Raw genomic sequence first — 12,691 nt, 5'->3', positions numbered from 1 at the left:
AAAACTGAATACTTATTTTATATTTTTTTAATAAAATTTTAGTTTTTTTTTTAATAAATTAAATTTTTTTTTTCGCTTAATCGCACACCAATTATAAAATAAATCACATACAATTTTCTGTTCACTATTTTTATATTTAACAATTAACTTAATTTTAATAGAATAATAATGAAAAACATTTTTTAAAATACAAAATTATTACATATCTTTATAGACAATAATATAATAATTTTAGGAATTCTTAGGAATTCAGTAAAAATTTACTAAATATTCGATAAAATTCATCTTATAGCGGAGAAAAATAAAAAATAAATGAAAAATTTCAATGTTTTACATATATAACAAACTTGTAAATATTTTCAATCCAATATTTATATAAACTAATAATTTGAGTTTTCTTTGAAATTTTTTTTTTACAGAAAAATTTTTAAAAATTTCTTAAATTTAATTTTATTTTGCAATAATAAATTTTTTTTAGTGACGAACAAAAAAAAATTTCAGAATTTTTCTAAATTTCATATAACTCCGCCATAAAAACTTTAACTATTTCATAAATTTATTAATTTAAAATAAAGAAAAAATACTTTAATTTTCTAATTAATGTAACAAAAATTAAGAAAGATTTTTACATTTATTTTGGAACTTTTTTTAAGGAATTTTTTTTTAATTACCTTGATATAAAATCAGCTAATAATTCTAATAAATGTAGTAAGTATGCATATCTCAATTAATATTGTTAAATTTATATTAATTATAAGTAATTTTATATAAAATAAAATAAGATATAGTATTTATTACCACACTTCAATGGTAAATTATTAAATATCAAATAATAAAATTTTGAATTAAAAATTTTTGATCGTTTTATTTATTAATACAAATATTTTGTATAAAAGATAATTTATACAAAAATTTGTAATTTAAGCAATAAAATAAAAGTAAGTAGTAGTTATATTTTTAAGATAGCACAAGTTTTTGAAATAAAATTTAAATACTAAAAAATTAATAATTTCAGAAAACTAAAATGAAACTATTTTAATTAGTTATTCAATATAAATATTTGAATATGATTATTTTATACATTTTATTCTAAAATTATAAAAATTTTAAGTCTAGCCACTTATAAATAAAAATTATTATAAATACTTTGACGAAATAAAAAAAAAAATAATGGTATGTTTGTATATTTAATAACATTAAGAAATATTTCAAATAAATGTTGTGTTGTACTATTGTGCTTCATATCGTAATATTAATAATGGTGTTTTTAATATAATATTATAAAAACAAAACAAAAAAAAGAGGGAACAAAATAAATTAAGCAAAAATTTAATAAAAAAAAAAAAACAAACTGACAACAAAAAATATCATATTTATCAAGGATTTACATAAAATAATAACAAAAAAAAAAAAAGTAAAATATAAAAAAATACTAAATAACTAAAACTTACCTTGCTAAACTTACAAAATAAAAATTAAAATAATAATTGTAATTATTAAATTATAAATATATGCATTGTATTTTAGAATACCAACAGAAGTCAAACAATTTCAAGAAATTTTTTAAATAATAATCGTAATATTTTTATATAATTAATTGTTAAAAAATATTATTTGAAATGCAAATCTAAATAAAGATATTAAATACGTGAGATATTTCAAAAATTATTCTATGAAATAATAATAAAAATATTGAATTTAATTATTGGAATTTTTAAATTTTAACCATCAAGAATTTAGAATATCAAATCAATTTCAGTACATTTCTTTTTTGACTTAAATAAAAGTCCTTAATAATAACATATTGTAAAAAAAAGATTCTACTACAATTCAAAAAAAAACTTAAAATTGAAAAATAATGATGGACAAAAAGTGATTCATTTTCTTTTTAATATCTAAATCGCATTTTAAATGCACAAATCTATATTATCACTTTTTTACTACAGAAGAAATTTTATAATATATTTTCATAAGTTTTGATTTCGTTTTTTTTTAATTTTTTTTAATTCATATTCTAGTATATTTTGTACTTTTAGTACTTTTGTATACTAAATTTGATTAAGTTTTTCTTAAATATATACAAAAACTGTTGTATATAAGATTTATATTGATAAATATGTATTTATATGTATGTTTTATGCCTGACTTCTGTTTACACAATTAATTATTATTTATTTTAAATAATTTGATATTTTATTTTTTTCATTATAATACATATATATATATGTAATCAATTAAACATGAAAATAGTCATCTACAACTAAAACACTACCATTTTCTTGAACATTTGTAGTTTTTGTTATATCTTTATCATTTGTCAAATTAATATCGGATACATCTTTAACTTTTTCATATGGATTTTCTTTCTTTTTATAATTATTTGAGTTTTCTAACTTCTTATTAGTTAATAATTCTGGTGATCTAGTACCAACTGGCGGTAAAGGTGGTGGAATATCTCTTTCCATTTGAATTTGCTCTTTTTGTTCCATATATAAATTATTTTTATTGGATAAATTCTTTTTTGTACCAATTGTTGAATATTTATGTTCTTCATCATTATTTTTTATTTCATTATATCTAGCTCCATCATTTTGATCGATAGTTGAATATATATCTGATGAGCATTTAATATCAGTATTGATATTATTATCGTTAATTAAATATTTACTTAAACTATCAGTTAATTTATATTCGTTGTTATTATTATTATTATTATTATTATACGTATTACTTATTTTTATATTATTATTGTTATTATTGTTATTATAATTTTTACTACTAATAGGATCATTTGATTGTTTAGCCTCTGATATACTAGCATAACCATGGTCTTTAAGATCAATTTTTTTATTAGAAATTTCCTTTATACTGCTATAGCCAGGCATATTTTCGTCATCTTCAACATTCGGTTTTCTTTCTTTTACTTTACTATAACCAGCTAAAATGTCATCATCTTCAATCTCGTTCCGATCTTTAACTTTACAATATCCAGCAGAAATATCATCATCATCTTTGTCAACCTTACGTTCTTTGACTTTACTGTATCCTGCTAGTACATCATCATCATCTTTATCTTTAACTTTACTGTAACCTGCAATTGTGTCATCATCACTTTTTCTCTCTTTAACTTTGCTATATCCAGCTAAAATATCATCGTCTTCATTATCATTACTTGAATTTGAACAAATAACTTGACGCATATCGTCTATGATTGCTGGCCGTTTTTCTAAAACTTTCGCGTACCCATCATCACCGGATGTATTGGTATAAATTTTATTAGTATTAAATGGTTGTAAAACTTCATAATTTGGATCATAATCAGAATTTGGCTTACTATTTTTTTCGTTATTGGCAACAGAAAGAAGAGGATTTTTTAATAAAGTTTCATAACCAGGATCATTTGTGTTGAGGGAAGATGTATCCGGTAAACTTTCATATCCAGGTTCTACAATTATAATGCCCGCCTTTTCCGTTTCTCCTGTTGTTTCCGTAAATAAAGAACGAACAACTGAGCAACCTTCAAAAGAATTTGTTTATGAAAATGGTATGTATAAGTGTAAAAAAAATTGTTACCTTCTGATTTTCTATTCTCAACAATATTTAAATTATTTCCATTTGTTTTATCGTAACTATCACTTCTAGGACGTGAATTTTCTAAAATAAAAACACATATTAATAAAAGTTTCGGTTTGAGTAAAAGCATTAATGTACCTATCTGTTTAAAAGAGTTACTTCTTTTCAGATCCGATATTTTTTCTACTACGTTGTTAATGTGACGTCTACCTAAGACTGGCGAATTGTTTTGTGATGGAGAGTTAGGATATTTTCCTTTTTTCATTACCTGCATCAAAATTTTGTGAACACATAAGTAATTTTAAAAAAAAAATTTTAGTGTTAAAAAACTGAAATTACCTTTGCATACATTCCATCAATATCTTTAGGGGGACTTTCTTCTACTACCGCCGAATTTCTCCCCGATTGATTCGATAAATTTGAAAAACTATTTCCATTTTTTGGAGTGGGTGGTAAAGGGGAATTTGCTTGTCTTTTTTCTGGTTTTGGGGAACCGATGTTTCCAATATAACTTACATTTGAAGAAGAAGAAGCTTGTCTTGAATGCATTGCAAATAATGAATCTACCGTTGGTGGAGCAGGTGTCTGATCTGTTGCGTGTATTGTGCTTGCATTTGAATGTAATGCTGTAGATGGTTGAGAGCTTAATGAAACATGTTCCATATCCAACCCACTACGCCGCGATGTTCCTGCCATAACTGTACTAATACAGATAGTCTGATTAGAATTTGATATAAGATTTCCTTGATGATACGATTGATTGATTTGAACAGTAACTAACTGATTAGTTGGCTGGATTTGTGCATATGTTTCTGAGCCACTATTATATATATCTCCAACATTATTAGGATCTTCAATAGCTGCATACATTTCATCTTAAATAGAAAATATTCTTGTAAAAATTAGCATGTTTTTGATAATAATTTTATACCAGAATCATCGGAAACCGTTGCATAATGAGAATCAGTCCTCTGTTTTGAAGATAGCCTTTGTTGTTGTTTTGTTTGTGCTATAATATTTGCTAAAGGTTCCCTTACACTTATACTTGTATAACCTTCTATAAGTATAATATAATATAGTATATATAATAAATAAATTAAAAACTTATTAAATTTGAGTAACTATATTCAATTACTTGAGGAATCTTGAGAGTCTCCACTAAAATTTGGCTGTGGTACTATTGGTGGTGTCATATAAGGTAATTCTTGACTGGCCGATATCATTCCTAACATAGCTGCCGCTGCTGGAATAACTTCTTGTGGTGAATTTTCACTTTCAGTTAAAGAACTATCAGAAATATTTTGATTTATATTTATTGGTGGAAGACTAGTGTCCTCAGTCTCATCTGTGTTTTCGTAGGGGTTCTCTTTATTACTAATAATAGTATTCCTACTAGTGCTTGGGGCATTTAACTGCGCATATGGATGTTCTTCGTTGGATTTTCTAACCTGAGAATTTATATCAAAATTGAAATAAAAGACTACAACAAAAGACTATAATAAAGCGTTACCTTGTCATAACCATGTGTGGGATTTTTTACTGTTGCGTAAGGTGAATTTACATCGGCTTGGCTGATAGAACTGTGTTGAGAAATACTAGTTTGTTTCTTTAAGCTCGGTGCTGCTATAATTGTGAACAAAATATTTTTTATTATAATTCTATGTGTATTGTTTAACTTACGACTCGGTTTCCCTTCTACTTTGTCTGCAACTGTCGCATATAAATCAGAATAGTTGTCATTTTGTCCTGACGGCTCTGTAATGGGAATGTCTGGAAGACTTCTTTGAGGAACACTGCTAGCTCTTGAAAATTATTAAAATACATGAAATTATTACATTAAGGGTTATTTAAATAACAGGCGGTTAAAAAAGTGATAATATAACAAAATAAACAACTTCAAATAATAATTTTTTGTTTTTCTGACAATAAAAAGCATCCCAATGAATATAAAAAACAAAAGCACAAAAAGAAAAACTAAAACAAAAATGAAACCTTTTGGATTCAGCATCGCCATTAGATGTTGTTGTTGAGCTAGTTTCAATTACTTGCACTACCAATGTACTATTAACATTTTCAACTTCAGTATTGTTTGGTTCAATTAGATTATTGTCCTCTGGGTTTTTTAGTTTAACCATTCCTTCTAATCCTTGGAACTCATTTCGCCTTAAAAATGTTAATAAACACAATAACAAAAAAAAAAACAGAAAAACAAAATACGAAAAATCACAGAATATTTCAAAAAGCAAAATATGAAATAAAACACAAAATGTATGTTATAATATTATTGTTGATGAAAAATATTAAGCTCAAAATTAAAATTAATAGTGCATTTTTACAAAAAATATGTAGCAACTTTCACTTATTGGAATTTTGAGATCCATTCAAAGCGTTGTATAAGTGCATCCAAATTAAAAAATTAAAAACTCACTTATGTATTTTCTTTCGACAGCAAAAACATGCTGTTATTGTTTCCATTATAGTTGAATAAAATTTAAACACTAATATTAAATTTAAAATAATACTATAAAAATTTAATTATTTTTTATTTACACTCTATAAATTTTTCTGACATTCTTTTGATGACAAATCTTGTGACACATATTGTTCATTTTCTTTTTATTTTTCTTTCCTGGAAATTCTGCTTTTTACATCGTTGAAGTTATGGCAGGGTTTCGTTACAAAAATCTGAAACCTTAAAGGTTTGAGTCCTGAGTAAACCATAAAATGCAAGTAGGTTTTGAAAAAACTATTTGGGAATCCATTTTATTTATTTTATTTTTAATTAAAAAGTTTTGAAAAAGAAAATTATTGTTGATAAAAAAATTTTTTTTTGAAAAATAAAACCTTCTGATATAACCAAGAAAAACAGCTGTTTCGACAGTTGTAAGATTTTTAAAACACTTACTTCACAAAACTTAAGGAAACTTTAAACATTTTTAAAGTTTTATAAAGTTTTTACAAAAATGTTCTTATACCAGACAGACCTATTAGTATATGTTATATAGATATCATTTCACAAAATCCTTTTAAAAAACATGAAAGTAATATATACAAAACAAAATGTAAAATTTTTTTATGTTTGTCATTATGATTATTAATTAAGCATTTCTGAAAACTAAATGACAATTAAAATAACACCAACTCTGCTTTATGCAAACTCTTAATTGCAAAATCTTTTGGTTTAGATCTTCACGTAACAAAAATATCAATATTTTCGTCAGCTGTGAATTAGATTATCAATTTTAATACATTTAACATAAATTTCAAAATTCACAATATTTTATTCTATGGCACTGCAAAAAATATGATCAAAGTCTAAATTAATTTCAATTATATGGCAATGATAGCAATAAAATCATGAGTAAATGTCAATTATTGTAAATTAATTAGTAGAAGGAAAAATAAGATTCCTGCAAAATGTTTATTTGCAGTGCGAATGGATTTTTAAAAAAATAATGCAACTTGTTGGATAACTTTTTCTTAAATAAAATAATTTTTAGTAGATTTAAATTTATATTTATTACATTTAAAATGTGATTTAATTTTAAATTTAATAATAAAATATGAATGTAAAATAATTTGTGAAAGAAAATCTTGATTGCTAGATAAAGAAAACAGATTTTTAAGATGTAAAAAAAAGCTTCTAATTTAAAAGTAAGTTATCAATTTCTTTAAAAAGTTGATATTAAAAAGTATTTAGATTGTTTTTCAAAATTTTTTTTTAAACACACAAATAACAAAAGAATTAAAAAATAAAGGTTACAAATGTAATAAATATCTGAAATTTATAGATAAGCGAAAATTAATTTACTTTGTTTTCATTTTAGTATTTTGTATATTTCAAGTATACATACATATCTACATGTTACATAGTAAAGTTCCTTTAAATCGTCGTGAAGTGTAGAGAATTCAATGATGATTTCTGAAAATACAACCATCTGATTCAATCCATCTCATAAAAAACGCATAGAGAGAAATTTTTTGAAGCATAAATGTTTAGTTGGAATTAACGTGTGGTCTTGTAAACATTGTAAAAAGAAATTTATCCGTGGAATATTTTTTTTTATAACAAGATATACCTAGTATATAAATAGGTATTATATACATACATATATATAAGTGATTTTATGTTTTGATTATTTTTTTTATGACTTCTTGTTTCTTTCCTTTTAAAGATGAAGTTTACATTTTAGTTAAAATAAAATAAAAGCAAAAAGAAGAAAAGTGAATAGAAAAATCAATAATCTTGAATCCTTGACAAAAAAGACAAAGAATAATGTTGAATAGTTAAAACCGTAAATTTTCTACTTTTATTATAATGATGATGATTCAGTTGTGTCGTTTTAATTGAAAAATCAATTTTATTTTAAGAAATTTTTTAACAAAATTTTTAATATCTACCTAATAGATACAGACCAAAACAAACAAAATAGATTCCTACAAAAATTTGTAAGTTATTAAATTTTTTATATTATGTTTTTTTATATAAAATTTATAAATTTCTTAATCATACACATTAAGTATACTTACTTATATTAAATTATTTTAGGTAAATTTTGTTATTGCATTTCTGTTTCAAATATTTAAATTGAAGTTACCTTGCACTTGCTACATAAAACAAACCAATTAAAAATTGAAGGTGAAGTGTTTGGATGTTTGACTCTAATATTAAATTATTATATTCAAAATCTTCAAGTTGCTATTTTAGAAACTAAGAGATTTCATTTAGTAATATTACTATAATCCTACTTACTTCAATAACAAATTAATATATTTCAAAGAATATAAGATAGGTAGGCACCTTCCTGCCTTCCTACCTACTAAATGAATATTTTTCTCTATTAACGTTATGATCATATGTTTTTTAATATTATGCTAGCTAGTTTCTCTGATGTTTTGGAATTTTTAATAGGTATATACCTATTATATTCATATTACTTACATATTAAACCTGTTTTTTACCTTGATTATAATTTTTTTTATTTGTTTTTCTATTACTTGCCTTTGCTTTTACTTTGTTCTCAGTTTTTTTTTTTTTGAATTTTTCGATTAAAATTAATCCTAAAATATCACATTTTTTTCCCTTACATTAATTTTTAAAATATGTGCTTCATCGTTTAAATAAATAATGTATGCATTTAGTTATTTTGTTTCTGGTTGGCGAAAAATTAACTACAAATGTTAGAGTGATGTTACTAGTTACAATAATACATATTAGTAAAATATGAGAGTAGTATTAATTTTAGTTAAGATTCCATTAAGTATGTCTGTACATTACAATACGTATTATAAGCTTTGTAATATACCTATGCACATACATAGCTATAGGTAACTATTAATTTTATTCAAAATTTTATTTTGTATTGTAATTAAATTTGTTTTGGTATTGCAGTTGCAGTTGAGATTAAAGTTCACTTATTTGTTTTAGCTTTGTATGTTATTGGAGGTTTGTCAATTCCCAATATTATACTTATTGGATTGATTAATTTTTTCTTTTTAGATATTTCAATTTTATTAAAAAAATTTCGGGGAAACTATTTTTAATTTTACTGTTTTTGAAAAATATCAAAGTTAATAAGGTTGAATTTTTGTTGATATTTTGTTTGCCTTACATTTTTCAATTGAATTTGTAATGTAGGTAATCTATCTATTTAAGCTACTATAAATTTTTTTTTAAATAACATTTAAAATCTTGGAAAATATTAAGAAGGGAAAAAAAATTTTAAATTATGCAAGACATTTCATAAATTCTAACCGAAAATAATACTTTATTTTTTTCGATATTTCCAAATTATTCTAGCTTAAACTAAATCTTTTTATGACACATCAAATTTTAATTTGTTTTAATTCTTACTTACATAATAAATACTAGCATTATTCTTAAATTACTATCTACATGCTACAAAATAATTATTCTTAAGTTATTTTGAATGTTTTTGTAGTTATTTTCGAAGAAAACAATAAAAATTTTAAATGCAATTTTATCATTACTTAGAAACCTTTTAATTTAAAGCTTAAATTACCTCATCTATCAAAATTTTTAACAAAAAAAAAAAGCAAAAACAATAGAGAACAAAAAATAAGTATTATTATTCAATCTTTTTTTTTTGTGTGAAAAATTATGGCATTCTATAAAAATTAGTAAAAAAGCACATCTGATTTTTTCGATTGTAAGAAAATATTTGATCACGTTTATAAAAATATAGTAGAGAAATATCGTAGAAAAAAAAACAATATTATGTAAATTGTGTTTTCTGTTTTGGTTTTTTGTTTTTATAAACAAAATACTTAATAAGTATTAAAAATTTAATTTTTAATTAAAATATCAAAGTAAATTTTTAATTTAAATAAGAAGTTAATAAATTTTTTTAATATAGAAGTATTTATAGTCATATGTAGTGTTTTTAGGTTTGAGTAAGCATTTTAGAAGAAAATTAATGGTATATTCTACATTCATCAATAAATTCAGTTTCTAAAGAAAAACCTCTTATTTATTTTCATTGACAAGAAGAATTAAAATTAATAAATTAGGAGCTTTATAACATTTTTAATAACAATCAATTCATTTTAAATAATGCCTTTTCATATATTTAGTTAAAATCCATTCAACATTAGTCATTCTAGTTTTAATTCCACTTTATTATTAACACCATACGATCCAATGATTCAAAAGATTATGTTATATAAAAACTTAAGCTTTTAATTTTAAAGTTACTCCCGACTTGATGACGTCTTAAATTGAAATTTAGGTTAACAAAATACATAATTGTTTTTCGTATAATCCGACTATCAGCAATAGCTTTAAAATTAATAAATACTAACTTAGTCAAATAGTCAATAAGCACTTCATAGCGACCAGATTGTTTTTTAATTCGATATTGTACTAATATATTGCATTTTTAAAAGACTGGGTATTTTATGTTTTTAAAGCTGATAAATATACATATGTACATTTATATGTAGGTACTTATATGGAAATTTTAAAAGTTCTGTCTCAAATTTTTCTGAGAGTAAAATCTAATTTTTTAATAATTTTATAGGCACTTACTATATATTTAATTAAAAGAGTCGTTAAGTATTTAATAGAAAATTTATTATTTATGACACGAGTCCATTAATTATTATTTTTTTTTTTTTTAAAAAGAGGCTTAACAGGAGATTTAAATGTTTTAATTAATTTTTTTTTATTTCAGTTGCTTAATTTATTAGCTCGGCTAGAGACATTCATTCTTATTTTAGTACTTCAATTTAATTTTCTAATATGATAAGCCATAATCAAGTATCCATTTAATTTTATTCATCTTTAACTAAATAGTTATTTATTTTAATTTAATCATATGTCTTCAGCGTTTTTGCAATAAACCAAATTTTCTCATTTTTCATAATATTATTTTTTATTTCGTTTTATTCTTCTCGTTCTCACTATATTAGAGAGCAATCTTTAAAATTTCAAAGATAAATAAATAAAGAGATATTATTATTATGTACATACTTACTGTTATAACAGCATTTCAATTAAGCTTTTGTTTATTCACAATAAATTTATAAAATGGCAAAAAAAAAGAAACGAAAAAAAAAAATTACTAAAACTAAAATTCCATAAAGAATAACAAAAATAAAAAAAACTAAAACTAAATGAGTAATCTGTCTGTCTCTGAATTCGTATAGAATTGTGACTAAAAGCAGTAAAAATAAAAAAAACGTGCAAAATAAAAAAAATTACTAACGAATAAAATGAGTGAGTACTTATAGCTTTTTTTTTTGTTTTTACTATTAGTAGACACGTAGAATACAGAAAAAATTATAATCAAAAAAAATAATAATAAAAATATTTTAAAGGAGAATTCAACACTAGCATTTTTTGTATTGGGCTACGTAAAAAAAATAATGCACATACGGTAAATATTAATGTACATACCTATGTATATATATATATGTATGTATATAGTTATTTACCTACCCCTAATCAAACCTTAATCAAACTTTTAATATGGCATATCATTCGCTCTTTCGTTATTGTCTTTATTTTTATATGTACAAATAAAATATAAAAAAGTTTAAATAAAATATTTTTGTTTGTGTTATTGTTGTTGTTATTATTACAATTTTTATTTGTTTTTTTGTTGTTATTTTTCTTTCATTTATTTTTTTTTTTTTTGTTTTTAATTATTATAATTTTCCAGACCAGACAACAAAAAGGTTAAAGAACTATTGTAGTTAGAGATGGCATTATTAGCCGTTTAATTCCAATTGGTTTTACTGTTCTGTTTGTTTTTTTAATTTTGTAATAAAAAACTGAAAGTATTTCGTATATTTCGTATATTTCATATCGTATATTTCTTTAATATGTACTTACTTGTATATAAATATATACATTTGTAATTATGTACATATTTTAAAAAGAACTATTTATTCATTTACCTATCTTATGGTTGTTATATGGTTTAATTAAGTTGATTGATTTCTTATACTTATATAAAAGTTCTTAAAAAGTTTAATAGAATTTCATTTTTTGTCTTTTTGTATAACATACTTTAATATATAAACGAACATATCCGTATGTAACTGAATAATAATATAAGGTATACGTGTGTAACCTATTAAACTATATTAATTACATATATTTAAATTAATTTTAAATATTTTTTCAATAAAAAAAAATATTATAATGTTTTAATAAGCTCATAGAATATAAGTATGTATGTACTTATGTAGTTAAATTTTTCATTCGATACAAAATAATATTTGAATAAATATTATTGAAAATATTTACATTTGATTAAGTTGCTATATAACCAAATACCTACTTGTAATTAAGATTTTTTGTTGGATTGTGGCAACAATAATTATTAATAAATTTTTTTCTGTTTGCAGAAAATAATAAAATATTAGAGTCTATTTTAGTATTAATAACGAATATTTTACAAAAACAATTGATAGTTTTCAGTGTTTATTAACTTGTGTTTAATTATAGTCACTTACACGGCTAGATTATTTTTCAATTTAATATTAAATATTAATTTAAATTTATTATAAAATTTGAAAAAAATCAATAAGAATTTTATATTATTCAATTAGGGTTTATTATGCCGATGCTAATTGAGTATATTATGTTTAA

At 22.4% G+C, this 12,691-nt stretch overlaps 2 protein-coding genes and 1 long non-coding RNA gene across 7 annotated transcripts in view; 1 reads left to right on the top strand and 2 right to left on the bottom strand.

Annotated features, from left to right (window-relative positions):
- Window positions 1-2,146: 2,146 nt before the first annotated feature.
- On the bottom strand, window positions 2,147-6,155 carry LOC129607930 (myb-like protein D). Of its 3 annotated transcripts, none has more exons than XM_055519190.1 (10): window positions 6,002-6,155; window positions 5,566-5,736; window positions 5,254-5,375; window positions 5,084-5,196; window positions 4,709-5,021; window positions 4,505-4,630; window positions 3,913-4,448; window positions 3,712-3,841; window positions 3,574-3,654; window positions 2,147-3,517 (listed from the first exon to the last, which is right to left on the bottom strand). In XM_055519190.1, exons 1-10 carry the CDS (start codon window positions 6,046-6,048, stop codon window positions 2,235-2,237), a joined length of 2,922 nt encoding a protein of 973 aa, XP_055375165.1. In that variant the 5' UTR covers window positions 6,049-6,155; the 3' UTR covers window positions 2,147-2,234. The 3 variants fall into 3 exon arrangements, with proteins under 3 accessions (XP_055375165.1, XP_055375166.1, XP_055375167.1); XM_055519191.1 differs by having other exon boundaries at window positions 5,084-5,193; XM_055519192.1 differs by lacking the exon at window positions 5,566-5,736.
- A 974-nt stretch (window positions 6,156-7,129) lies between these two features.
- Window positions 7,130-12,691, top strand: part of LOC129608042 (PP2C-like domain-containing protein CG9801) — a 97,980-nt gene continuing 92,418 nt past the window's right edge. For 2 of the 3 annotated variants that reach the window (XM_055519350.1, XM_055519348.1), the window contains exons 1-2: window positions 7,130-7,227; window positions 7,401-8,022. The gene's annotated coding sequence lies outside the window, so the exon portion shown is untranslated. The remainder of the gene's footprint in view (window positions 7,228-7,400; window positions 8,023-12,691) is intronic. The other variant, XM_055519349.1, reaches the window with a different exon arrangement.
- Window positions 7,221-11,172, bottom strand: LOC129608046 (uncharacterized). Its single transcript, XR_008696866.1, has 3 exons — window positions 11,070-11,172; window positions 7,428-7,495; window positions 7,221-7,351 (listed from the first exon to the last, which is right to left on the bottom strand). It is a non-coding gene; the product is annotated as an uncharacterized LOC129608046 (long non-coding RNA).

The sequence above is a fragment of the Condylostylus longicornis genome, unplaced genomic scaffold (assembly GCF_029603195.1).
Source record: "Condylostylus longicornis isolate FDR11 unplaced genomic scaffold, ASM2960319v2 ptg000030l, whole genome shotgun sequence".
NCBI lineage: Eukaryota > Metazoa > Arthropoda > Insecta > Diptera > Dolichopodidae > Condylostylus > Condylostylus longicornis.
The sequence above is the reverse complement of the archived record's forward strand: the minus strand, read 5'-3'. Positions and strand labels throughout refer to the sequence as shown.

Excerpts from the sequence above, each read along its gene's own strand:
- LOC129607930 (XM_055519190.1), bottom strand. The coding sequence starts at position 6,048 with ATGGAAACAATAACAGCATGTTTTTGCTGTCGAAAGAAAATACATAA. Across the intron at positions 4,449-4,504 it reads AACGGTTTCCGATGATTCTG|ATGAAATGTATGCAGCTATT; the intron begins GTATAAAATTAT and ends TTTCTATTTAAG. Across the intron at positions 3,655-3,711 it reads TAACTCTTTTAAACAGATAG|AAAATTCACGTCCTAGAAGT; the intron begins GTACATTAATGC and ends TTTTTATTTTAG.